Raw genomic sequence first — 25305 nt, 5'->3', positions numbered from 1 at the left:
ACCATTGTTTACATGTTAGTTTGAACGTTCCCAGGAAAGCTCAGATGTGGACTGGCGTCTCCCAAAGTCCATTGTCAGTTATGTGTTTCTTGATTGGGCACTTACTGAGGATAGTCCCTTCTCAAGAAGCTAATCAAATGCTTCACTGAGGCTACTTAGAATCAAAACACATTGATATACAAGTACATAGCCAATATTCATAACTTCAACTACAAAAATGATACACCCATACAGATAGCATAATCATAATCAGAAAATCATAACCTTTTTGTAGACACTCCACATGACAACCTTTGTATAATATTTGCTGCAAATATATAACAGTGATTGCAGTTTATGTCAATAACGTCACAACTGGTTTAACGGGATGGGAAGATGAGCTGCAAATGTTCGTGGGAGACAAAATGTTTCAGAACTGATGGGGACGGAAAAGAGACATCAGTCTTGTCTCATCTGCTTGAAGTTACTGTAGCCCCCATATAATACAATTGTCAAGATTTTAGGACCTAGACCATGCCTGTGATTTCTCTCATTGGTCCTCTCAGCAATTACATGTTGCAAACATTCCAAAGCATGTCCATTATCCCCCTTCCAGTGTAACAGGAGGGAAGAGCAGCTCTTAGAAACCATGTGTCCTAGTGGAGAGACAAGTGGACTAAGCTATCCCTGACTCTGCCACTGGCCTGTCGGGGGATGTTGGTCAAGTTATTTCACCTCCCTGTGTTTCAGTTTCCCAATCTGTAAAATGGGGGCAGAGATGTAAAGGGCTTTGTGATCTACTGATGAAAAGCACTATACAAGAGCTAAGTATTATTACTGAGTTACAGCAGCATATCAACTGCAAACCTGCAAACTACAACTGCCTAAATGCCTACTAACTACTACTAATATTTCTCTATTAAAAACAAAAAGACAAAAACACACTAAGAAATTCACTGAAACATCATTAACACAGAGTTAAGGTTGTCTGTGGTGTCTTGTGCCCTTCCAGAACATGGACTTCAATGACACAAACCTCAGAAAACCAGAAAATGAAGAGTTAAGGTATTTCAAATTTCAACTTCTGAAAACCAGGAAATACAGAGTAAAACCAACACAATCATAACTCTGCCCTCTTAGAGCAATGAACCAATAAAAGCCATACTTGCACTCTGCCTTTGTAGACAGGTCACAACAATCAGAGAATAGGGTACATGACAACTACATCACAGAATCTAACGTCCACACTTTGCTAAGGCAAAACCTGTGTTTAGGTGAGCTGTAATAAACAGGAGTTACCTGCACATGTTCTATACTCATACTCTGAGCCTAATTCCCCAAAACAACCCCACACTTGCTAAATCTGACAACTTCAACTTCCCTCCCCCCTTCCCCCAACCCATTCATTCTCACTGCAGGATTCCATCTTATACTATAGTTTCATTTACTGCTAGTATACCACCTCACTACTGACAATCCCCATGCTAAAATGACTCCTGTGCACTGCTGCTACTCAACCTACAGAATTTAGCCCTGAAATGAGACATACTGAATCTCTCAAACTATATATGCACTCTTTCCTTTGATCACACACATGGGGGGCCAGTCTCCTCCCAGATCTCCTCTTATCACAATCACAGATCTGCCATGGTGCTCCAACTAATCCCTCCACCATTCAATATAGCTACACCTAGCATAGTGAACTCATCTGGAGCAGCTATTCCCAGCTCCAGGGTAGCACAGTGAAGGTTGTGTTAGCGTGTACCTTAACTCTATTTCCTGATTTTCAGAAGCTGATATTTGAAATACCTTAACTCTTTGTTTCTTTCCTGGTTTTCAGAAGTCTGAGTGTCACTGTATTCGATGTTCTGGAAAGGAAAGACACACCATATGGCAACCTTACCTTTGCATTAAAGATGTTTGTCAGTGAATTTAGTCAAAGTAGCAGCATTTTTCTGCATTCCAATATTATATTTTTGAGAACACAATTAAAAAAAATAAAAACTTATGCTACTAAAAGTCTATTATATCCTGACCTCTCAAGGAAGTAATCTAGAAACCTGTGTAAGTGTTCAAAAAAAAAATATAAAGTTACCACAGCAAAGTCAGTGAAAAGAATGGAAAATATATATATGGGTTTAAAAAGTTCAATATATTCAAAGTATCAAACCAAATTACCAAAGCACAAGGTCCAAAGCACTCTATATTATCAACTAGCATGTGCCATTTCTACCCTCCCCCATCAACTAGGTTAAGAATTACTAACAGCTGTACAAAATGTATAGGGGAAGTGTTTGCTAATGAACCCTCATCTCCCTGATGTACTTTGATGTCATCATTAAAGAGATAAGAACCATAAACCTCATTTAACAATTCAAAGATCATCCATGTAAGTACTTGAAAAAATATAATTTAGTCTCAACACTTCCCAAACAAGGGAGAGAGAGCATAGTAACCACAAATAATAGCTCACAAAAATCCTTTAAAATCCTACATTTCCCTTCGGGGGTGGGGGGAGGAGGGGAGGGAGTTATACAAAGATGAATTAAGTTAAGAGTCTTGTTTCACAAGCTTAGAAATGAAATGAAAAACCATAAGATGTATATTATAAGATATGGGAGAATATTCTTTAAAACTCTTATAAACTAAGAATATCACATTACATGTGGTCCATAATGTTATGGCTTAATAACTAAAGTTGCATCGGTAAGGAAGAGAGGAATTAACTCAGCTTTGTACATCAACCAAAGAGAATTAAAAAAATTAACAAATAAGTCACTTGGAATAAAGTAACTGTAGCATCCTTTAAAAACTGATTTTGTGGTTGCTATGTTAATAAGTTACAAAGCAGGAAGAAACCTATTACGGCATAAGTCTACACTACAAAGCTTTGCTGACATGGCTATTTCAGCTAGGAATTTGAAACAAAAAACAAAACAAAAAAAAGCCTACGAGCAGACATAGGGCAATGCTAACTCCTTCATTTGCACCTGAAAACAAAGTAGGAGCTATTCCAGATCACCAAGCATAGTTTAATAAATAGGCCACCATATTCTGCACTCCTTGAAAGATGAGTGGTTTTAAGAAGTAGCCCTTCCAAGCTGGTATGGGCAGCAGTCCAGATAAATAAATTTCTCCTAAATCACAGAGCACAATCCCAGGGATTAACTCCCTATTCTTAGTTTGGTCTAACTTGTTTGATTCAGTTTGTTGGTTGCTTTAATTTTGCTTCCTTTGATTTTCCTTCCCTAGCATCCTTCTCAGTCACCGAGAGTCACAAAAGCCATGGTTGACAAGCAAAAGCAGGTGGCATTTTTCCATGGGAACAGACAGCACTTTTCCATTCTTATCATTGTAACTAATCTCTTGTTGATTTACACAACTCTCAACAAAAAACCTAAAAGCTATCATTTTTCTGCTGTTCCGATTTTCCTACAGAAAGACATGAGGCTCAATCAGCAGAGCAGTAACTAATCTGCAAATGTTCATGATTTCACATACTAGCTAAATGACAATTTAAAAATCCACACTGGGTCTCCATCACATTAGTGATGATTATGAACTCTATGGGACAGGTACTGTCTTTCAGCTAGATTGGAGTAACTCGAGTGTGAGTGACCACACTTGCGAAACACAGGAGCTATGCTGTGTATATAACATATCTGCTATTTGCTGTGCACTGGGGTTAGCTAACCTACGTTAGGTAACGCAGGTTACAACAGCAGCGAAGACACAAATTCAAGTTGATCACACTTTTGGGGGGCGAGGGGGACAATATAGACATACCTACTATTAGCCAATATCATGCATTCCCAGAATGCCTTGTATTCCTGTTAAGCTTTACAGTGGGTAAACTTTGTATAATCTCTATTAGGGCGGTCAAGCGATTAAAAAAATTAATTGCAATTAATCGCGCTGTTAAACAAAAATAGAATACCATTTATTTTAAATATTCTTTTGGATGTTTACTACATTTTCAAATATATTAATTTCAATTACAACACAAAGTATACAGTGCTCACTATTTATTTTTGGTTACAAATATTTGCACTGTATAAAACAAAACAAAAATTCAATTCAAAACAAAAATTCATACAAGTACTTTTGTGCAATCTCTTTATGAAAGTTGAACTTATAAATGTAGAATTATGTACCAAAAAAAAAAAAAAAAAGGCATTCAAAAATAAAACTATGTAAAATTTTAGAGCCTACAAGTCCACTCAGTCCTATTTCTTGGTCGGCCAATCACTAAGACAAACAAGGTTGATTACAATTTGCAGAAGATACTGCTGCCTGCTTCTTGTTTACAATATCACCTGAAAGCGAGAATAGGTGTTCTCATGGCACTTTGTAGCTGGCGCTGCAAGATATTTATGTGCCAGATGCGCTAAAGATCCATATGTCCCTTCATGCTTCAACCACCATTCCAAAGGACATGCTTCCACGTGGATAATGGGTTCTGCTTGATAACGATCCAAAGCAGTGCGGACTGATGCAGGTTCATTTTCTTTTTTGGTGGTTTGGGTTCTGTAGTTTCCATATCAGTGTTGCTCTTTTAGGACTTCTAAAATCATGCTCCACACCTTGTCCCTCTCAGATTTTGGACAGCACTTCAGATTCTTAAACATTGGGTCGAGTGCTGTAGCTATTTTTAGAAATCTCACATCGGTATCTTCTTTGCATTTTGTCAAATCTGCTGTGAAAGTGTTCTTAAAACAAACATGTGCTGGGTCATCATCCAAGACTACTATAAACATGAAATATATGCAGAATGCAGGTAAAACAGAGCAGGAGACATACAATTCTCCAATGAGTTCAGTCACAAATTTAATTAACACATTTTTTTAACAAGCATCATCAGCATGGAAGCACATCCTCTGGAATGGTGGTCGAAACATGGAAGGGGCATACGAATGTTTAGCATATATGGCATGTAAATACCTTGCAATGCCAACTACAAAAGTGCCATGCGAACGCCTGATCTCGCTTTCAGGTGACATTGTCAATAAGAAGCAAGCAGCATCTCCTGTCAATGTAAACAAAGTTGTTTGTCTTAGCGATTGGCAGAATAAGACATAGGACTGAGGACTTGTAGGCTCTAAAGTTTTACACAGTTTTGTTTTTGAGTGCAGTTATGTAACCAAAAAGAAAAATCTGCATTTGTAAGTTACGTTTTCACAATAAAGAGATTGCACTTCAGTACCTGTATGAAGTGAATTGAAAAATACGATCTTATTTTTACAGTGCAAATGTTTGTAATAAAAATAATATAAAGTGAGCACTGTGTAGTTTGTATTCTGTGTTGTAATAGAAATGAATATTGAAAATGTAGAAAAACATCCAAAATATTTAATAAATTTCAATTCGTATTCTATTGTTATAAGTGCAATTAATTGCTATTAATTTTTTTAATTGCGATTAATTTTTTTAGTTAATCACGTGAGTTAACTGCGATTGATAGCCCTAACCTCTATCTTTTGTATCTGTAGAGTATGTCAGAAACAAGATATATGTTCTACTGAGACTTGCCAAATATGAACAGTGTGCTTGGGATACCTGGTTGTCTTCGTACCATGAAAAACAGGTATGAAACTAGATAAGAAAACGGGAGTGAGGTCTGTAATAATACAGTGGAATTTTCTATCTGCTGTAAACAAAATGAATGTAAATATGAGCAGAATTTAGTTCACTCTTTGGAACAGATTGAAACTCCAGATGAGTAATATATGAACCAATCTCTTTTTGCTGATTTATCTGTATTTAATAAACTGAGCAATCTGACATCTCTTTAATGGATAACTTAAACCAAATCACTAATACTAGTGAGTGAACTGATTAGCAGCACAGAGTGATTGGATTAGCAGCTGTTGAGCAGTGCTAACTCAAGAGGTAGCCTGTAGCTACATCCCTATTGCATCATTAGTGTCACCCACACTCAAACTAGCTGCCTTGAGTTTAAACCACCACTTAGCTCAAGCTAGGGATTGTGTGTGGACAGGAGTCATGCGATGGACAACACTAAGGCTGGGTCTACACTACCCGCCTGAATTGGCGGGTAGAAATCGACCTCTCGGGGATCGATTTATCGCATCCCGTCGGGACGCGACAATCGATCCCCGAATTGACGCTCTTACTCCACCAGTGGAGGTGGGAGTAAGCGCCGTCGATGGGAAGCCACAGAGGTCAATTCTGCCGCCGTCCTCACAGCGTGGTAAGTCGGCTGTGATATGTCAAATTCAGCTACGCTATTCACGTAGCTGAATTTGCGTATCTTAAATCGACCCCCCCCCCGTAGTGTAGATGTAGCCTAAGTGATACCTCAAGCCAACACAGCAGTGAACACAAGCCTAGCTCTATAGTGCCCTGATACAGTAGCACCTAATCCAAGTTAAGTAATACAAATAATAGATTTTACTGTAATTACTGCAAACAATAGTACAGATGCAAAAATGGTGTCCTTGAAATTTGAAGTTTTGCTTTTCCCAACAGAGATGGGAAAGATAAATACTTTTAGAATAGCAAGAGGAAGGAAAATAGTATGTTCTGTCTTCAAGCAGAAAAAAAAAGAAAGGTTAAAAAAGCAGGGAAGAAAGAACAAGGCACTGAATAATACTGAATAGCACATTTCTATGTAGAGCAGCCAAATAATTATTTTGGATTGGTGAATTAAAATACTAGTTTTTTCAATTGTCAATTGTGTCTATGTGAGAAAGAAAAGATGGGTTACGTAAAGTTAGTCCTCAGCAAGTAAATTCAGCTTGCAAGGCTGACCTAGCAACCTACAAATTAAAGTATGAACTAGCTAGAAGTCAAAAGCAGAGAGACCGAACAAAAGTAGCATTGCCTTTGGGGGGAGACTTGACCTCATTCCTCAATTAAACTAACTTTGTTCTTGCCGTATGGAGAGCCAATGGAAAAATTTGTTCTCTTCTCTCTAGAAAACTTGTAATACAGCAATATCAGGAAACAAAATGTTGTCATACCGAAAGCGAGTAAAAAGACAAACAGATAGTATCCATCAAAGAGCAGAGGAATTACCTTAGACAAGTCCCAGTCTGTATTACAAACATTCATTTATATAGCAGGATACAAAAAACAACAGTCAAAGAAAATATTTTTCAAGGTCCTGATAAAAATGTATTTACACAAGTTAAAAAGGGAAAATTATTCTGAAACTTTAAAAAGAGCAAGGACAAGTTATAACTCTACGTGTTACCGTTAAGAGAGTTTCCCAGGGCTTCAACAATTACTCTTATTTCTGACATTACCTTTCAGACTACAATTTAAACAGAAAAAAAAAAACAAATCTCTGCCAGGCAAATGACTAACACTTCAAAACGGAGATAATAATCCAATAGCCAACACAACAGATAGGATTAAGAAACTTTTGCTGTTATAACTCCTCATTTTCAAACACAAAGGTAAGTTTTTCAGAAGCTTTTCATAACTGTTCTGTGTAGAAAAAGCAGCGTGTGTGTGTGCACGCGCACGTAAGCTCACAATTCCTTCAGCCATTTTTGAGTAGACCAAGGCTAAAAAAATCCACTTTACTTGTGTTAAAAAAAAAAAAAAATCTAACCAAAAGATCCGAAGTTTGAAAGCTAAAACCAGTCATTAAAATAGTTTTAAACATGAGCAGTCTTTGCTTGGTTTGGGAAGAAAAATAGAATAAATAAATAAAAATCTGTCAAACTGTAGCTTTGTTAAATCAAAAACATCTTCCCATCAAGCGCATTTATATCTACAAGGATGAAAATTTTACAGTGATGAGCATCCTAGAAATAAAACAGATTGGACAGAGAGGCACATTTTAGATAGACACACTGTGGCTGCATGTGCTTCTCTAGACGTGCAGTTTTTAAACACTGTAAAGCTCAGTGTTTTCATCTTCAACAAAGCTTTTGCCATTTAATCCAGACCAACACAATCTCCCCTAAAATTGTATATTTCAATTATGTGATCATTAGGATCAAACATTACATTCACATTTCCTGACCTCAGTCCTTGTGCCACTGAATGCTCCTGGATTCTGCCACCAGAGCCAAGGAAATCTGAACTCAGACGGTGCACCCAATCTACTTCTACTATACTCGTCTGCTAATTTCATAGAGGCATCAGTTCCTTTTAACACAGGGATGGGCAAACTTTTTGGCCCGAGGGCCACATCTGGGTGGGGAAATTGCATGCAGGGCCATGAATGTAGGGCTGGGGCAGGAGGTTGGGGTGCGGGAGGGAGTGCGGGGTGTGCGAGGGGGTGCAGTGTGCAGGAAGGGGCTCAGGGCAAGGGGTTGGGGTGCAGGCATGGTGCGGCAAGGGGCTCAGGGCAGGGAGTTGGGGTATGGGGTACAGGAGTTTGGGGTGCGGGCTCCGGTCTGGTGCAGCTTACTTGGAGCAGCTCCAGGGTGGCAGCAGCGCACACTGGGGTCAGGGCAGGCTCCCTGCCTGCCTGCCCTGGCCCCGCACCGCTCCTGGAAGCAGCCGGCACCATGTCCCTTTGGCCCCTAGGCGGGTGGAGAGGGCTGGGAGAGGGAGCCGAGGGCTCCGCGTGCCGCCCTTGCCTGTGGATATCTCCCCCAAAACTCCCATTGGCCGCAGTTTCCCGTTCCCAGCTGCTGGGAACGGGGAATCCTGGCAATCCCGCGGGCCGAATGCAAAGTCCTGACAGGCCGGATCCGGCCCGCGGGCCATAGTTTGCCCACCCCGGTTTTAGCACCATGGAAATACCTTCATTAGATGGGCATTTTAAGTGCACATTAATTAATTATTAGTTAAGAGAGCACATTTCACTGGCACTCTTCTTATGGTGACAGGTAAGTATCCTGTGAGTAGTGTGCACTCGTGCTCTCTATTTTGTCTTTAAAATGTGCACAGGAAATTGACTTGCAAAAACTGTGTTGTTAAAAGAGTAAACTGGCAGTTAAAATTTTGGAAAAAGATTCTTATGGCAAGATTAACAGTGCCACACTGTACACATGTAAAATTTTCTATTCCTGCATTTCTTGTTATGTTTATCTCTCAACACATCATTGGCTATGCTTTTACAAGCATTGCAGAATAAACATGTGCAACATGGAGCCAAATTACCTAATATAAGAAACTTACATTTTCTGGGATTTTAACTGTACAACCTTAATTTGTTTTTAGCATTTAATTATAAAAATAAATAGTTTTAAATAACTCAAGGTCTCAAGCGTCTATACACAAGGTTTCGGATCAGGCCTATACAGCTACTCCAAATGGTCAATTTTTGAGACCCTGGTCCTTCAGCCATTGCAAACTGAACTTCTCATGTTGCTTTCTCCAATTATGATGCTTTGATTAGCTTCATGTGCCATCACTGAGGTGAAAATATGGAAATTTATTCTGTGGAATACTGTATGTACATCACAGCAAAAGTTTAGTGAACGAGCTCACCATCAACACACTGAGCAAAGTGGAAACTGAATAAGATCTCAAAGGGAAAGCATATAAAATAGTAAGCAGTGGAAGAAGAAATTGCTAAATTTTTGCTTTAAATCTTCTCTTGCTATCTCAGTACCTCATGGCTGTGCAACACTAAACACACAATTCACCTATCTATCCCATACTATGTGATGCACTGGCAAAACAGGAGTTCAGATGCCAATAATATATAGAACAACATAAAAACCATTACATAGTGCAAGGGTTCTCAAACTGGGGGTTGTGACCCCTCAGCAGGTCATGAGGTTATTACACAGGGGGTTGCGAGCTGTCAGCCTCCACCTCAAACCCCACTTTGCCTCCAGCATTTATAATGGTGTTAAATATATAAAAAAGTGGATTTAATTTATAAGGCGGATGCAAGGAGGGCGGGGGGTGTCACACTCAGAGGCTTGCTACATGAAAGCGGTCACCAGTACAAAAGTTTGAGAACCACTGACCATAGTGCTTTATTCTTTCTAAGCACTTCATTCAAGTTACTGTTGTTTATAGAGATCCTATGCCACTGTGAAAAGCAAAACGCCAGTTCTATACAAATTGCACTTCTACCATGGAGAAGTGAGCAAAAACATGAATGAATTCATACACTCCAAACTAATAAAACATTATTTCACCATGGTGAACAACATACACCAACTGGTAGCCCATGTAAGAGCATAATTTGTTGGAGATTTGTCACACGCTTTACCTCAGGGGAACACACTGCACCCTCATGTTCATCCTTATAATATGATTGTGTAGTATCCAATGCAAAGCTTGTCATGTCGGGTGTCTTAAGAAGGCTCATGATGCACTGAGCATTGTTATTATAGTAACGCTTTAGGTTGTAATTTCATGTGTATAGTATGCTTTGAGCGGGGAGTTGGACTAGATGACCTCCTGAGGTCCCTTCCAACCCTGATATTCTATGAGGCTGAAAAGGTGTCCTCATGGCTTAAAACAAGCCCAGGCAAAACTCTCCAGGAGCAGAGGGGCAGTTCACACCGCATGTATGGGACAAACCCAGCCCAGCCTCACAGGAACAAAAGGACACAGGCCTCGGTAGCAACAAAGGATCTTTTGGACTCTCGAGTGAGTCACCCCCCTTCCTTTGGTCAGTTTGGGACTCCGATGAGGTAATGTTCACCTGACTCTGAAAGGGGTGGAGGGGGCGGCAAAGCCAAGAGGGAAGAAAGATCATCATAAAAGAGAGACATTTGCCATGCTCTCTCTCTTCTACCTCTATCTACAGACACCGCCACCAAGTGACTGAAGCAAAAGGGAGAGCCTGGCTGAAGGGCAACCAGCCAGCCTGTGGTGAGAAGCATCTAAGTTTGTAAGGGCACTGAAAGTGTTAAAATCAGCTTAGCTTGCGTTTGGCTTTTATTTCATTTGACCAAATCTGACTTCTTGTGCTTTGATTTATAATCACTTAAAATCTATATTTTGTAGTTAATAAATTAATTTGTTTATTCTACCTGAAGCAGTGCATTTGGTTGGAAGCATGTCAGATACTCTCCCCTTGGGATAACAAGCCTGGTAAATATCAACTTCTTTGTTAAATTGGCGAACTCATATAAACTTGCAGCATCCAGCGGGCATAACTGAACACTGCAAGACGGAGGTTCCTAGGGTTGTGTCTAGGACCAGAGATATTGGCTAGCGTCATTCGGTTGCACAATCCAAGCAGCAGCTGGGAGTAGCTTACATGCTAGAGGTTGTGCATGAACAGCCTGGGATTGGGGGTTCTCACAGCAGAGCAGGGTAAGGCTGTCTCCCAGAGTCAAGGATTGGCGTGACCTAGCTGATCACTGGTCCAGATAACACCAGGGAAACATCACAAGGGGTTACACTAGGCTCTCCTCCTTCCTCAAAACGCTCACTCAAGATGAATTTCTCTTACCTATTGCAATCATATCAGAAGCAGCTTTCTTCATTTCTATCCTCCCTCTCTGCTAATGCCCAATGAAAATCCTTTTGCTGGAAAGCAGGACTGTCAACAGCAGAAGTCAGCCAGCCAATCATCACTCTACTTGTGCATCTCTAATGTGGCCATCATAACTGAACTGAATCAGAATAGATTAAGATTATAGTATTTAAATTTCCACATGCACTAAATACTTACTAATAACTCTTACAGAGTGTTGTAGATGACTGAATGCCAAATTAGAAAAACAAGCCTTGGCTATCAATACATCAAACTAGATGGGTTTATTACTTTAAAAATCCTTACTCTTTAAACTTTTATTAAAGTGAAGAGAATTCACAGAAGGAATAAAGAAACTATATAGATAGGAAATTTCTTCAAGTTTTCATGATAGGACCTAGGAAATACACCTTGGCAGTGCATTATAGCTCTTACGGTAAATTTTTCTAAATCCACTTTTTCCTGTAATTCTCAAGAGAGCTCTATTAGACTCGTAGATCAAATATCAACTAAATTAACTGTTAAAGTTCATCAAGAGCTTTAAAGACTAAAAGAATTAATAGTATTATTTAATATCTATCAGAAGTAGGCAAAGAAAAACTCAGTGCTGAGTCTCCGAGTCCAGGTCAATTGACTTGAGCTTGCAGGGCTCCGGTTGCAAGGGTAAAAATAGGAGTCTAGAGTTCACACTCAGGCTGGAGCCTGTGCTCTGAAACCCAGCAAGTGAGGAGAGTCTTCAAGACCATGCTCCCATCCAAGCAAGCATGTCTAGACTTATATTTTTAGCGCAGAAGACTGAGCCCTGAGAACCCGAGTCAACTGAACCAGGCTCTAAGACTCAGTGTTGAAGGTTTTTCTTTGCAGTGTAGACATACCCTAAGGTACATATATGACCACCATTACCATCATATGTGAATGACTCACAATTGTTAATGTATTTATCTTCACAACACCTCTGAGATAGGAGAATGTTGTGGTTACCCCCATTTGACAGAGAAATGACGCAGAAAGACTAAGCGACTTGCCCAAGGTCACACAGGAAGTCTGTGGAAGAGTGGGGAACCCAGGTTTACCGAGTTGGAGGCTACCACCCTAACCACTGGACCCCCCTTACTCTCCAGTGAATTTCAAAGTTCAAATTCTGTAGGAATCTTATTTTTGTCACACACACACACACACACACACACACACACACACACACTCACTCTCTCTCTCTCTCTCTCTCAGGAGATACATTTCAACCATGGATAATCCTACCCACCCAACAGCATGTTAATTAGTTCTCTAGATTTAATTGGAATTGTATATATCTATGCTGTAATGCACCAGCGTAAAGTGTTACCTTTTTAAGTGCCACTAACATAAAAGCAGCTTTTACAAAGTTATGTTTTGCCACACTCACAAGTATTTTTGCAATCACTACACATCCACAAGGATATCATCTACACCATTATCTGTGTTAATAGTCAGGTATACATTAAGTTCCACATACACAAAAGAAACAAAACAAAAAAACATCACACCGCACACACACAGTTCTTGCCAACTAGCAACCTCTGACGAAACCAGACCAGGTTCAATGCAGCATAATAACAGGTCATCTTCTACAAACAAAGCTCAAGGTCCTATACTTCATTAAACAGTAAAAAGTAAATGTTATTTAACAGGTACAAGAAGTATTTGGATTTCTCCCAACTTACTGGACTGTTTTACCACAGATAATGGTTAGCAATGGAGGTATTTATAAATAGCTCTTCCTTTTCCTGTTACTTGTAAGATTAATGGTGTTCTGTCCTTGATAATCAATAATCTAAATGAACGGAGTTTGATTTAACCAAGTACACAGCAACGATGAAAAATATTTGTTATGGGATTAGAGAGGGTAAACCTAATGGTCTGTACAGCATGAAAGCAACAGTAAGATAAATAGAAAAAAGTTAACCATTTCGTTAATCCAGTCATTTACTCTCTTCTACAAAACAATGCAACTTTAATTCATATAGCATTTGTCATAAATCAAATCCCAAAAAACCGAGTTAAACAGCAGAAACAGAAAGAAATTTAGAGGGATAGACAAAGGACGAAAGACAGACTTCAGATTAGAGCTGGAGAGAGAGAGAGAAGAGAGAGAGGATAACAGAACTACTCTTAGGCTATTTCAGACAAATAATTGCCGCAAATAAAGCTGTCACGCCAGCAGCGGTAAGGCTGCATGAACAAACAGAAACAAGACTGATATTACACAGAAGGAGTGAAGAGACAACTTGTGACAGGAGCAAGTCCATGAAAGTTTTAAAAACAAGGGAAATAATTTTGAACTGAATGGATTTGGATATCTGTACTTTTAGAAAAATATATTTAAAATGCGCACAACAATACATTGATTACACCAACAAAAGTAATGCTAATGCTGCTGTCAGACAAAACTGACAGAGAAAAAACTACAAATTCAATGCAGTTTGGGGAAAAGATCTCAAAGTAGTACAAGAAATAAATGAAATCCAAGTCCACAGAATGTAAAGCTCATCAAATGTAAACTCAAATCATATCCCTCTCTCTACCCAAACAAGACATAAAAATTTGGAAATATCATTATGGGGTTGTGTTTTTTCTAATATTGAAACAGTTACTGGCTTAATGTGTATGCCAATTAAAGTATGCTTAACTGGCTATAAAACACTACTCAGTTCCAATGAAATGGAAAAACGAATTACACACATACTAGCAAAAAAATATGAAATGAAATGTTAACCCTTGTATAAAGAAATTGCTTTAGTCATAGCTTAAGTCAACCTTACTCTATGTGTACCTAGAACTCACTAGATAAGAGTAACCTTGAGCTGCAGTTTTCAGGGATTTCACTATTAACCTTGACCAATGTTCCGATTGTGTCAGATGCAGAAAAGCTTGATCACACCACCTCGTTACATAACAAATCTAAAAATGCACTATTTCCACCTGCTCTCCGAAGAATCTGATTAGGTATCTGTTCTTGAATTAAAGCCATCCAATATCTGGAAAAAAAAATCTAAAATCATTCTGGTAAGGTTTGCAGATGACAAAAATTGTTAAAGGGTAAATAAAGGTTAAGACAAGTCAGTGATATACAGTTTCATATATGGATAGCTTAGTAAACTGGGCTCATTTGAACAATGAGTTTTAATACAGCTAAATGACAGGTCATGAATTTAGGAACAAAGAATGCAGGTTACAGTTACAGAATATAGGACTACATTCTTGAAACGGACTCTGAAAAGGATTTGGGGATAATCAACTGAACAGGAGCTGTGGCTAGGAGAGCTAATGTGATCCTTGTATGTATGGAAATACTGGATTAGGAGTAGGAAGGCAGTAATACCCCCGTATATGGCAGGGGTGGCCAAACTGTGGCTCACAAGGCACATGAGGCTCTTTTAATGTTAAAGTGCAGCTCGTGGAGGCCGCTCCCCTACCCCCGTTCCTTCCCCCCGTTCTCCACCAACCAGACTGGGGAGCGGGAGCTCAGGACCTCTGCCTTGCAGCAGGGTAGGGGGCTTATGCCCAGCAGAGTGAAGGAGCGGGGTGCACTTGCCGGGACTTGGGATTTCAGCAGGAGTGGGGAAGACCCGAGCTCCAGCAGGTGTGCCCCAGCTCTCGAACTTCTGAAGATTGTTGTATGTGGCTCGGAGAGTCAGTAAGTTTGGCCACCCCGGTATATGGCAAGGAGACCATTAATGGAATACTGTATTCATTCAGTTCTGTGTCCACACTTAAAAAAATTGGAAAGGGCTCAGAAAAGAGCTGCAAGAATGAGTTGAGATCTGAAAAATGTGCCACAATAAGAAACTCTACTTGGTTTACTTAGAAGGGGATTTGATCATGATCTCAAAGTACCTGCATGGGGAGAAGTTTCTGATGGTAGTAAGCTCTTAAAACTACAAAGCAAAAGCATAACAAGATCCAGTGCCTGGAAGCTAAAGCTAGATAAATTCAGCCTGGAGATAAGGCAAATTTTTAACAGTGAGGGTAATTAACCATTTCCACAACTTACTAAGAGACACTGTGGACTGGAGGTCTTCCTAAAAGATAACCTAACCAGAAGTTATGAACATAATACAAGAATTACAGGATGAAATTCTATGACTTTTGCTGTACGGGCAGTCAGAGAACAATGACCATAACTGGTCACTTTCTGGCCTCAAAAATCTGTCAACATGTACTTTTCCTAAACTTTAACTGCACTAACAAAAATTATGCAGCAAAAAGCCTTTTAAAAAAAAACAAGAGTCTGGTAAAGAGAAGCTTGGCAAAATAATAAGTGATTCAAGTTGGGTACTTTTAGGCTTTACAGTAGGGAACATTAATCAACCACCATGCAGAGTTTCAAGTGCAAAAAAGCTGACGTACACCAGCAAATGAACAAATCAAAATACTTAACATACTGTACTTCCACTTTAGATAGTTCAGTGTATTAAACATGAACCTTGACATATCATTTACAAAAGGGTTTTTTAAATATTTCAATAAATTAATCCTATCTGCTTCTGCTGGAATCAAATGAAATAAATATGCTCCTTAAATTTTAGAGTACTTGCAATTACACTATCGTCAAGTGCTTCTGCTAGTGAATGCTTTGTCTTGTGCCATTTTTTTTTTTTTTTATGATATGGAAAAAAAAAAAAAAAAGAGTATAAACATTGTAACCTCAGCTGGAAATGTGCATTTTGTTTTTTAGGTTTCTTGTTTGAAGAAGTATATTGTCCAAAAACAACTTTCTGTTTATCAGAAATAACACACATCACAATTAAATTACCAGAAATATAAAACAAAATACAGGTAGTGCTATATGTGCTATGAACATGCAAGTGTTTTATTAAACATATTATAGACTGGTATCTCGAAAATATGTTAATCTAATAGGTATTTTATTTTGTGTAACACTGACAGTTTAGGCTTTCAACAGGACATTCATTTAGCAGGTATTAATTTAAAAAAAAATTCTTTTGTTTTAGACTTGATACACACAAACCCGAGACTTTCAACAATAATCCATCTGTCTGGATCTTTTAGAAGCTCTACTGCTATACAATTAACATTCTTACTTGATAGCAGAAATGATTTCAATACAGTGAAATCATATCAGTTGAGCCAAATTTCTAGTTGTTTTTAAGAGTATTCAGCTGCATCTTATTGAAAATGTACTGCCATTCGAGAGGGATGGGTAAACTGTCACTCTTGAACTTGCTTTCTAACTTGATTGTGTTCTTGTGTATACATCAAGATTTTCTCTACAGCATGCTTTGCAACACTGGCAAGAGACTTTCACAGTTTTAATTGCCCACATCCATGCATTAAAAGGTTTGATGTATATCTAGCACTACCTTAACCAGCTTACAGGGCGGATCCAACTTTCACTGAAATCAACGGAAAGATTTTCACTCACTGATGTCAAAGGGAGTTAAATTGGGTGTCTGACCTCTGGAAATAAGCTGAGAGGTTTGACGGCAGGTTGTATAGAAAGTGATTGTACTTAAGATGTGAGAAAATGCCAGTGCGGTTATAAGATACTGATGTCAAAAGAACATGATCGACTTATTTGTCTCTACTGTGACAACTTCTCAAGCTTTGCCACCTGTAAACAGCCTTAACTGCGTAATATAAATATTATGAGCCTGTACATGCAGTAGAACCTCAGAGTTACAAGCACCTCAGGAATGGAGGTTGTTCTTAACTCTGAACAAAATATTATAATTGTTCTTTCAAAAGATTATAACTTAACATTGCCTTAACACAGCTTTGGGGGGAGGGATAGCTCAGTGGTTTGAGCATTGGCCTGCTAAACCCAGGGTTGTGAGTTCAATCCTTGAGGGGGCCACTTGGGGATCTGGGGCAAAATCAGTACTTGGTCTTGCTAGTGAAGGCAGGGGGCTGGACTCGATGACCTTTCAAGGTCCCTTCCAGTTCTAGGAGATGGGATATCTCAATTAAATTAAATTAAAAATTAATTAAATTAAAATTAAATTAAAACGTTGCTATTCAAAGAAAAATGCTGCTTTCCCTTTTTTTTTTTTTAAAGTAGTTTACATGTAACAGTACTATACTGTATTTGCCTTTTCTTTTTTTGGGGGGGGGGGGAGAGGGGCGAGGGAGGGGAAGAAAGGGAAGGGTGTCTCTACTGCTGCCTGATTGTGTACTTCCAGTTCCAAATGAGGTATGGGTTAGCTGGTCAGTTCATAATTCTGGTGTTCATAACTCTGAGGTTCTACTCTATAAATATCATGCATATTTATGAATTCATTCTAATATCCTTGTACTTTAACCTCTATGAGAAAGATATGACAGAGTGTACAATAGCTTTGTTTATACAGATATATTCCATTTCTGATTACGGACAATGGCTAGATTACCTATGCTACATTTTCAGTAGAGACAGACAAACAACTGATGTCATTTAACTTAATAAATCACATGCAAGCAGATTGACAGTTAGGAGCTACAGTTTTAATACTTTTAAGAAGCAGCAATTATTATACTACACTTATAAAGGAATCTGCTACAAGTTTCATATCCTCGACTGCCAAGTATTTTTTTAATCATTGCTAGAAGGGAAGATAGTTTACCTTATTGTTCTACTTCAAAAATAATCTTGCAGCATTCACATTCCTGGGTCTCATCTCTCTATGAATAGGGCAGAACTCTTCCAGTTCTTAAGGTTGTTTGACCCATAAGGGAAGAGGTAGCAGACAGAAACAGGAGTCACCATCCCTAACAGTAGTTAAATGCCACCCAAGATTAGCCACTGCCATTAGAATCTCGCAGTAAGATCCTGGTTTTAGCAGGAGGCAAATGCTCCACAAAAGAAAAATAAGCTAATCACAAAACAAAACTGAAAACTTAATGCCTCAAAAAATAGAACAAAAAGCCCACAGAAGTTTAAAGACAAGTCACTATCTCAAAGTTCCCCTCCAAACTCTGAAAGGAAAGGATGAGTTAGTAGGAATTCTGCAAGATGTGTTCTATGTAGAAACAGAGGGTAAGGTAAGCAGATCCGCCTCCTCTAAAGGTACCATCTGGGCGGAATTCTTACTCGTGGAAAACAAGTAGCTCAGGGATAGCTAAAGAGTGCAATCAGAACAATGGCAACATTGAAAAAAAATAATGCCAACACCAACAACGAACAAGACACTGTCTCATACGTCATTATCTACAAACAGATATATATTCTGAACAACCAGCATGCAGCCTTAACTCCAACCATAAATATAATTCACCAAAGCACGCACACATGCAGATTCAAATTCAGTGACTGCCAGGTAAAAGTTACTAGCAAATTTAGAACAACAGAATAACCTTAGAAAATTTAGAACTAAACAACAAAGATCATCCATGCGCATTACTCTTTCTAAAGACCACAGAACTGACTGTAAAATCTGAAGTCAGTGGTTAAGTTCAGGGAAGGCAACTGACTCCTACTCACCACTTCTGCTCTTCAGGACCAAAAAATGTAAGAACTTAGGAAGCTGAGATACAGGACTGAGATTGCACAGATGGTATTTTTAAAGAAGTACTACTATAAAAGTAGCAGAGTACAAAAGAATTTTACTGTTATTAGCTTTCCTAATATCAATCTTCCTAATAGTCTGATAGCAGATGGATTAATACTTTGACAATATATTTGGTTTATTTAAGAGTTTGAAAGTCAGAATCAAGTAGGTAGAGACTGAAAACAAAGAAGTTTTGCCACTAACTTTAATGAAGTAAGCAATTGCAGGAGAGAAAAGACTGGCTAGTCAGATACCAAATGAAAAGCTCTCTCTGAAAACTCAGATAGCGCTCTGAAAACTTAGCTCATTTTAAAAAGAATGCTCATGAAGAGCTTAAGTGTTTGGAAGTTATCCTTGACCCCAAGGATTATAAACATCACTGGAGGAAACTGAAAAGAGTGCATATGCCAATTCTTGAGAGGACATTCCTGACTAAACCAATGGAAACAAGGAGAGATGGTATATGCCTAACCAAAACCAAAGCAAGACTGACCACCATCTCCAACACCAAACGGAGAAGAGGACCTTAACAGCCTCAATGATCACTCACCATCCCCTAACTTTTAGCCTGAAGACTTTGCTAGCCTAGTAATGACATTTCTAAAGCTTACCGTTCCCTTTTAAAAAAGCACTCCTCCTTGAATATTATGTCTGTTATGTTTAATTATTTAGTAAAAGCAACCCTCCCATAACAGCTAAATATATCATGTGTTTCACACATTACCTGTCTCTGAAACATAAACAACAGGATCCTGCTTAAGAACTTTATCAGGTTTTGAAGAGGATGGTTTTCTCTCTGGTGGCTTCTTAGTTTTCTTTACTGACTGCACCTCCTCTTCTGAATCTGTATTTGACCACAGGATAAGTATTATTTTCCTCCACATACATACAGTCTTTAAATAACAGTTCAACACATCAGTTATAAAAACATCCATCTGGGGGAGAAAGGTATTCTGCTGAAGCCCAGAATACAGAGAAAAATGAAGCTGTACCATTCTAATTTAAGAGACCTGTGTCATGGCCACCATCCTTCGACTAGGACAAGGATTAAATAGGACTTCCTTAGGAAGCCATCAATCACCCAGAAGAACTTTTGTCCAACAACAAGAAGCATCCCTTATTACCCATGTCAGGAACTAACTATGTTGCTTCTGCAGTGGGACGAGTTGGAGCCTGAAACTTAAACTCCAGTCTGTGACTCAAGGACTTTTTTGTGCCAACTGACAGAATGCAGATAGGGTGCACAGGATTTTACAGGGATCTGCTGAATCAAATAACTCACTAACGAATGGCATGTGAGGTCTCTACTGAGAGCCAGTAGTCCATTGATCATCATAATCATTGCAAAAATGTATGAACAGATAATCTTCAGTATAGACACACAACTCCTTAAATACTATGTTCTTAAGGCCGATAACCAGGAGGTAACATGTCTCAGAAAGGTTCCTTTCAGGTACGGGGTAACAGACACTTGTCTCCCTGTCTGGTCACTGTGGATTTGTGAGCTTCACAATGTATGCCTATTTGCATACTGAGCCAGATACTTATTAAGCAATTGCAAAAGGACTGAAAAAGCAGAGGGAACCCAGCATATTTAATAGATGGTTACTGCTCACAGCATGACGTGCGTGGTTCAAGGGGACACACTAGCAGAACAAGTATTTAATTTTTTAAACACACACAAAACTGGCACCGTTACATTTCTCGAAGAATGAAATGGTCAATAATCTCAGTGACTGAAATGCCTGCTAGTCTTAAAGCATTTGGAGCAGTAGTTCATTTTTCTTCACCCTAATGGAATAGGAGATCTAACGCTCCAGGCACACTGCTGGCACTCAGCAAATTAATAATATATTACAGGTGGCAGCTGGTTTGCATATACTATGTGTAGCACCAAACATTAATTTTGAAATATTTCCTTTAAGGCTCCCCAAGGGTATAAGGACTAGCTTAATATAAAATTTCTCTTCAGTTTGATGTATTTTCAATATTCAATGACAACATTCTGGCAGGCTTATTTATTTGTGTGTTCTGCAGGTTTAGCGTATCCCATTGTTTTTCTTTTAAAATTAGAGCAACCTTGTACTACTGAACCAACACACACACACACACACACACACACACACACACACACACACAAAATCAACAGTCTGCAATGGAAGACACAAGCTGTAGGAAAGCCTGTATTCTTTTTTTTCCAATTTCATGAAAACTCTAGGAGGCTTCAGCATCCAGAGGGGGAAGAAATGACAGTAACAAGGGGAGAAACCAGAAAGCTTCCAATTTTTTTAAATTTAATTAAAAAAAAAAAAACCCGATATATAAAACTTTTTTAGAAACTATTTTAAATTGCATTTTCTGGAGAATATTCATTAAAATGGACTGAACAGTCCTTTCAATTAAATTTTACTTTGTTTCATATTCTGAAATTTAGAATATGTAAAAGCACCTAGAAGCATGGGACAAATGCTTATCAATGTCAGTGGGTCATTCAATATAAAATCAGTAAGGCAGTCCCCAATCCTGCAAGTTTTTCCACATCAGCAGACTCCTGTGCCTCTCATTCAGAGCAGACAGACTGGATCTCAGAACTGGAGGCCTTAAAATTGCAAAAAAATATTTCTGTCAAGACCTTTAAAACAGAAATCATTCTTTATAGCTGCCATTTAAAAAGATACTGAGTAAGCCAGTTCTAATCTAAACGCCAAATCTGGGTTTTTCAAATTGTTGACCTAGGTCTAGTGAAAATTCTTTTGCATACATACATACATGGGTTAGAATTTTTAGCAGATGTTGCTACAGATGCAATGCTGCATTTTGTGATATTGAGGAGTGACAACAGAAGATGTAACTGTTCATAGTGATAACCGGCAAGCAATGTATCACTTTCAGCAGTGAGAACCAAGAGCATCTTGTGTTTAAAATGCTTTTATTTCTTCTTGAGCACAAACCTTCAAGAGGTTGTGGGGTTTTTTTAAATGCGTTGCATTGAGGGGGTAACAATCACCTGCTAACCCTCAATTTTAACTGGCCGTACCACAAAAGACACAAAGCAGCATTCTAAAGCGGTAACAAATTTTACCTGAATCATAGATTATCCTTTTTTTCTTGTTTGTCTGCTTTCGTTTGGAATCATCTTCATTAGATGAATTCTTCACCTAGTAGTAAAAGTCCATTATTTCCACTATCAAGTTCTTTCTTGCTTTCTTTCTACATCTACTACAACTTCTAGTTAATGAAGTGTATTAGATTAATTTCTAGCAGAAACATGGTAATGTCCATGTGTAAAAATAAATCTAAGAACTTAAACTATAAGCTTTCAGTTAAGTGGCTATAAAATAGGAACACAACAAAGAGAAGCAAAGTTCATTATATTCCACAAAGATACCAGTTTGAAAAAAGTCAAAAAATACACAGGCTGCAACTGAAACAAATAAAAGCTTAAACAATTAAAATAATCAGACACCATCCTCAAACACCTCTGAAATTTTAAACAGCTTTGTGGAATTTTGACAGCTAATCTAATCAGAAATAAAACCGTCTGGTACCTTCAGAAATAAAGAATGTACTAGTCAATACATGATTTGTTTGCCCCCTCGCTTTTAACATAACTGCCATAACATATAGACCAGTGATCCCATCTAGTCCAGTGTCCTGTCTGATAGTGGCCAATACCACACACTTACATGGAAATTGTCTGTTATGGCATTTCTTACAACTGTACAATCATCTGCCCATATGGGAGCTTTCTTCCTGATCCAGTCAAATTGGTGGTTGCCTTCTGACCTGAAGCATTAATGGTTATAACACTCTTCTTTTAAAAAAAAAAAAAAAAAAGTCTTATCTAACATAACTTTTCCTGTGGATAACAGGAACATACAATGTTCAACTCTATTCTGAAATCTACTAAGCATTTTACCTTAATTATACCTTCAGTTCCACAACTCAAGTATGGGTTGTATAAAATAGAATTTCCTTATCAATTTTAAAATTGTTGCCTTTCAATTACATTGAACAGCTCCTTGTTCTTGTGTTACGAGTGAGGGTAAAGAGATATACCAAATTCACCTTCTCTATACCATTTATTATTTTGTACCTTATCTTCCCTCTCATCCGTCACCTCTTTGAGCTAAAACAGTGACAATCTTTTCAGTCTCTCCTAATTCAGAAATCTTTCCATGGCTCTAATCATTTTTGTCACCTGTCTCTGAATCGCCCCACTTTGTTATAACCTTTTGAGATAGCACAACCAGAACTCAACTCTTTCTACTCATATTAATTACCCTAATTTTAAATATATCTCATTACATATTTTGACCCTGAGCCTACAATGAGCTCCACGTGGTAGTGCCCGGAATTACAGTGCTAATCTTTTCCCCCCAGGCATTAGACAAGGGGGGTAATTTAAGTGTAAAAGCAAGAATAGTTCATAAGGTCAAGTATGGCAGCTTATCTTAAAAATACATCCTATGGACAGCAATTTAAGTTATGTCAAAGGTGCCTGGGCATGTAAATGCATGCCCTTTTTAGCACGTTTATAAATCAAAATAAATTAGAGTTTGCCTTAGCAGAGCTCCTTACATGATCAGGACCTTAGCTAGATTTGCTTTAAATATTTAATAGGATTGTTTCCATGACAGTATCACAATCTTTTCCCCACTCCAAGCATATGAAAACCTAACGATTTATTTAGCATACAAGAAAAAAAAGTTACAAGAAGATTGGGATGCAGAAATAAAAGCAACTTCTGCTATGCTAACTCCAGTCTCAGCACTATTTTCTATGCTGGATTTGAGAATTGTGTTTGCTTGGTTTTGCTAGCCAAACTTGGTTTAGGAAACAAACATTTCTCTTTTTCCACTTCTCATTGCCACCCATGAGACACAAGACCTACATTAAATGTTCTTCAGGAAGCAGGAATGCTGACCAGAGTGGAGGGCTATGTTACTACAGAATACATTCCATAGTGCCATATTAAATATGCAGGTGAGATTTTTACTTCTGGTATATTAGTTGGAAATGTCTCCCTGACTCTGCAAAGACCAATTAGAATTTATTCTGGTTTTGATTATAGAGAAATGACTCAAACATTTTTTAAATAGCTGATGAGAAACCATTGAAAATAACATTTAAACCAAGAACACAAGTCAGTTGTAAGGGGTGAGCCACAGACGTGCAGTCCCAAACCAGAGCAACCTTCAAAACCAAGCCCAGAACAGCCTGCAGCTGAGGAAAGCAAACTGACCTTGATATCCTTTGTTTTCTTCTTCCCATCTGAAGACTCTTCCCCATCTTTGGTTTTCTCGGTCTTTTTCACTCTCTCACATTCATGTTTCTTGCCAGTAGATACGACCCCAAAGAATTTTCTGATATCCTAATAAAGGGGAAGAGGGATTTAAAAAAGCAACACACAATACTTTGACCTTTCACTCAACAAAAGAGTGAGATTATTTAACAAAAAGCAAATTACTCTCTCAACAACTCTTCGGCCATTCACTGATGTAGAAGTTTTGCTTAAAACCTGTAGAGCTGAATTTACTCATATCTAGTCAATACAGGTCTTACAGATGCAGAGCAGTCTTTGCTCAGTTGCGACACACATGGCAGCAGCTTTCATTTCCACTACAGAACATTCCAAGAGCCCACTTTTCCCTTAGTGGAATATCTCTGCCAGCCATCCTATTGCAAAGCACAACATAGAATCACATTACTGATGGGATAAAGTATAACAAACAGTTGCAATTAGCTCCAAAAATATTCAGTAAACTCTGACAAATATAGCCCAAATGTCAAAGAGTCATTTATAGATCAAATGAATAATCTAACTGTGGGGCAGAGCCTACCACAGATGAAAATCCTCAGCAAAGCACACAGGTAGCTATAGGATATTGAATCCCAGCACCCTCCATCTTTTCAGAATCTGGGAAAAATGGGTCATTTCACCAGGGCTCTAGCATCTGCAAAGTGTTTGGTATAGCTCTCCAGCTAGTAGTGTCTGATCATTTTTCCAAGTTCAAGCAATGTTAATCAATCTAAAGAGCTCAAAAGGGTAACATATTTATGGCATAAAAACAAAAAGAGCTTTCTACCTACAAAAGTGAAAGGTTTGAACTTTAGGAGGCTCTTGTATGAGCATATAGCATACCCACAAACACAGACTCAACATCTATTAAAAGCCCTTAATAGGTAAGACTATTTACTTAAAAAGGGAATCATCTAGCATGTTATACCTGTTTACAGTCATTGTCTCCAGGGATAGCAGCCATTTTAATGGCAACCATTCTAGGAGCACCACATAATCATTTGGTCTGAATTTATAGCAGGCAGAGGGTGTGGCTTGTGACTTATATTCTACCCAGGTAACACTACTTTCTGATTTACCCCCTAGAGGTTTCAGCTAAGTAGTTTCCCAGGAATTCTAAGACCTGCAGAATT

The 25305-nt window shown here is 38.4% G+C and overlaps 1 protein-coding gene across 1 annotated transcript in view; it reads right to left on the bottom strand.

Moving 5' to 3' along the window:
• Nucleotides 1-25305, bottom strand: part of RFC1 (replication factor C subunit 1) — a 78722-nt gene that overhangs the window by 40776 nt on the left and 12641 nt on the right. Inside the window, exons 2-4 of the mRNA XM_034771257.1 lie at nt 24116-24244; nt 21953-22028; nt 19595-19714 (exon numbers count right to left, since the gene is read on the bottom strand). Coding sequence (XP_034627148.1) covers nt 19595-19714; nt 21953-22028; nt 24116-24244 — 325 coding nt within the window. The remainder of the gene's footprint in view (nt 1-19594; nt 19715-21952; nt 22029-24115; nt 24245-25305) is intronic.

Source organism: Trachemys scripta, chromosome 5, assembly GCF_013100865.1.
Source record: "Trachemys scripta elegans isolate TJP31775 chromosome 5, CAS_Tse_1.0, whole genome shotgun sequence".
NCBI classification, from domain to species: domain Eukaryota; kingdom Metazoa; phylum Chordata; order Testudines; family Emydidae; genus Trachemys; species Trachemys scripta.
The sequence above is the reverse complement of the archived record's forward strand: the minus strand, read 5'-3'. Positions and strand labels throughout refer to the sequence as shown.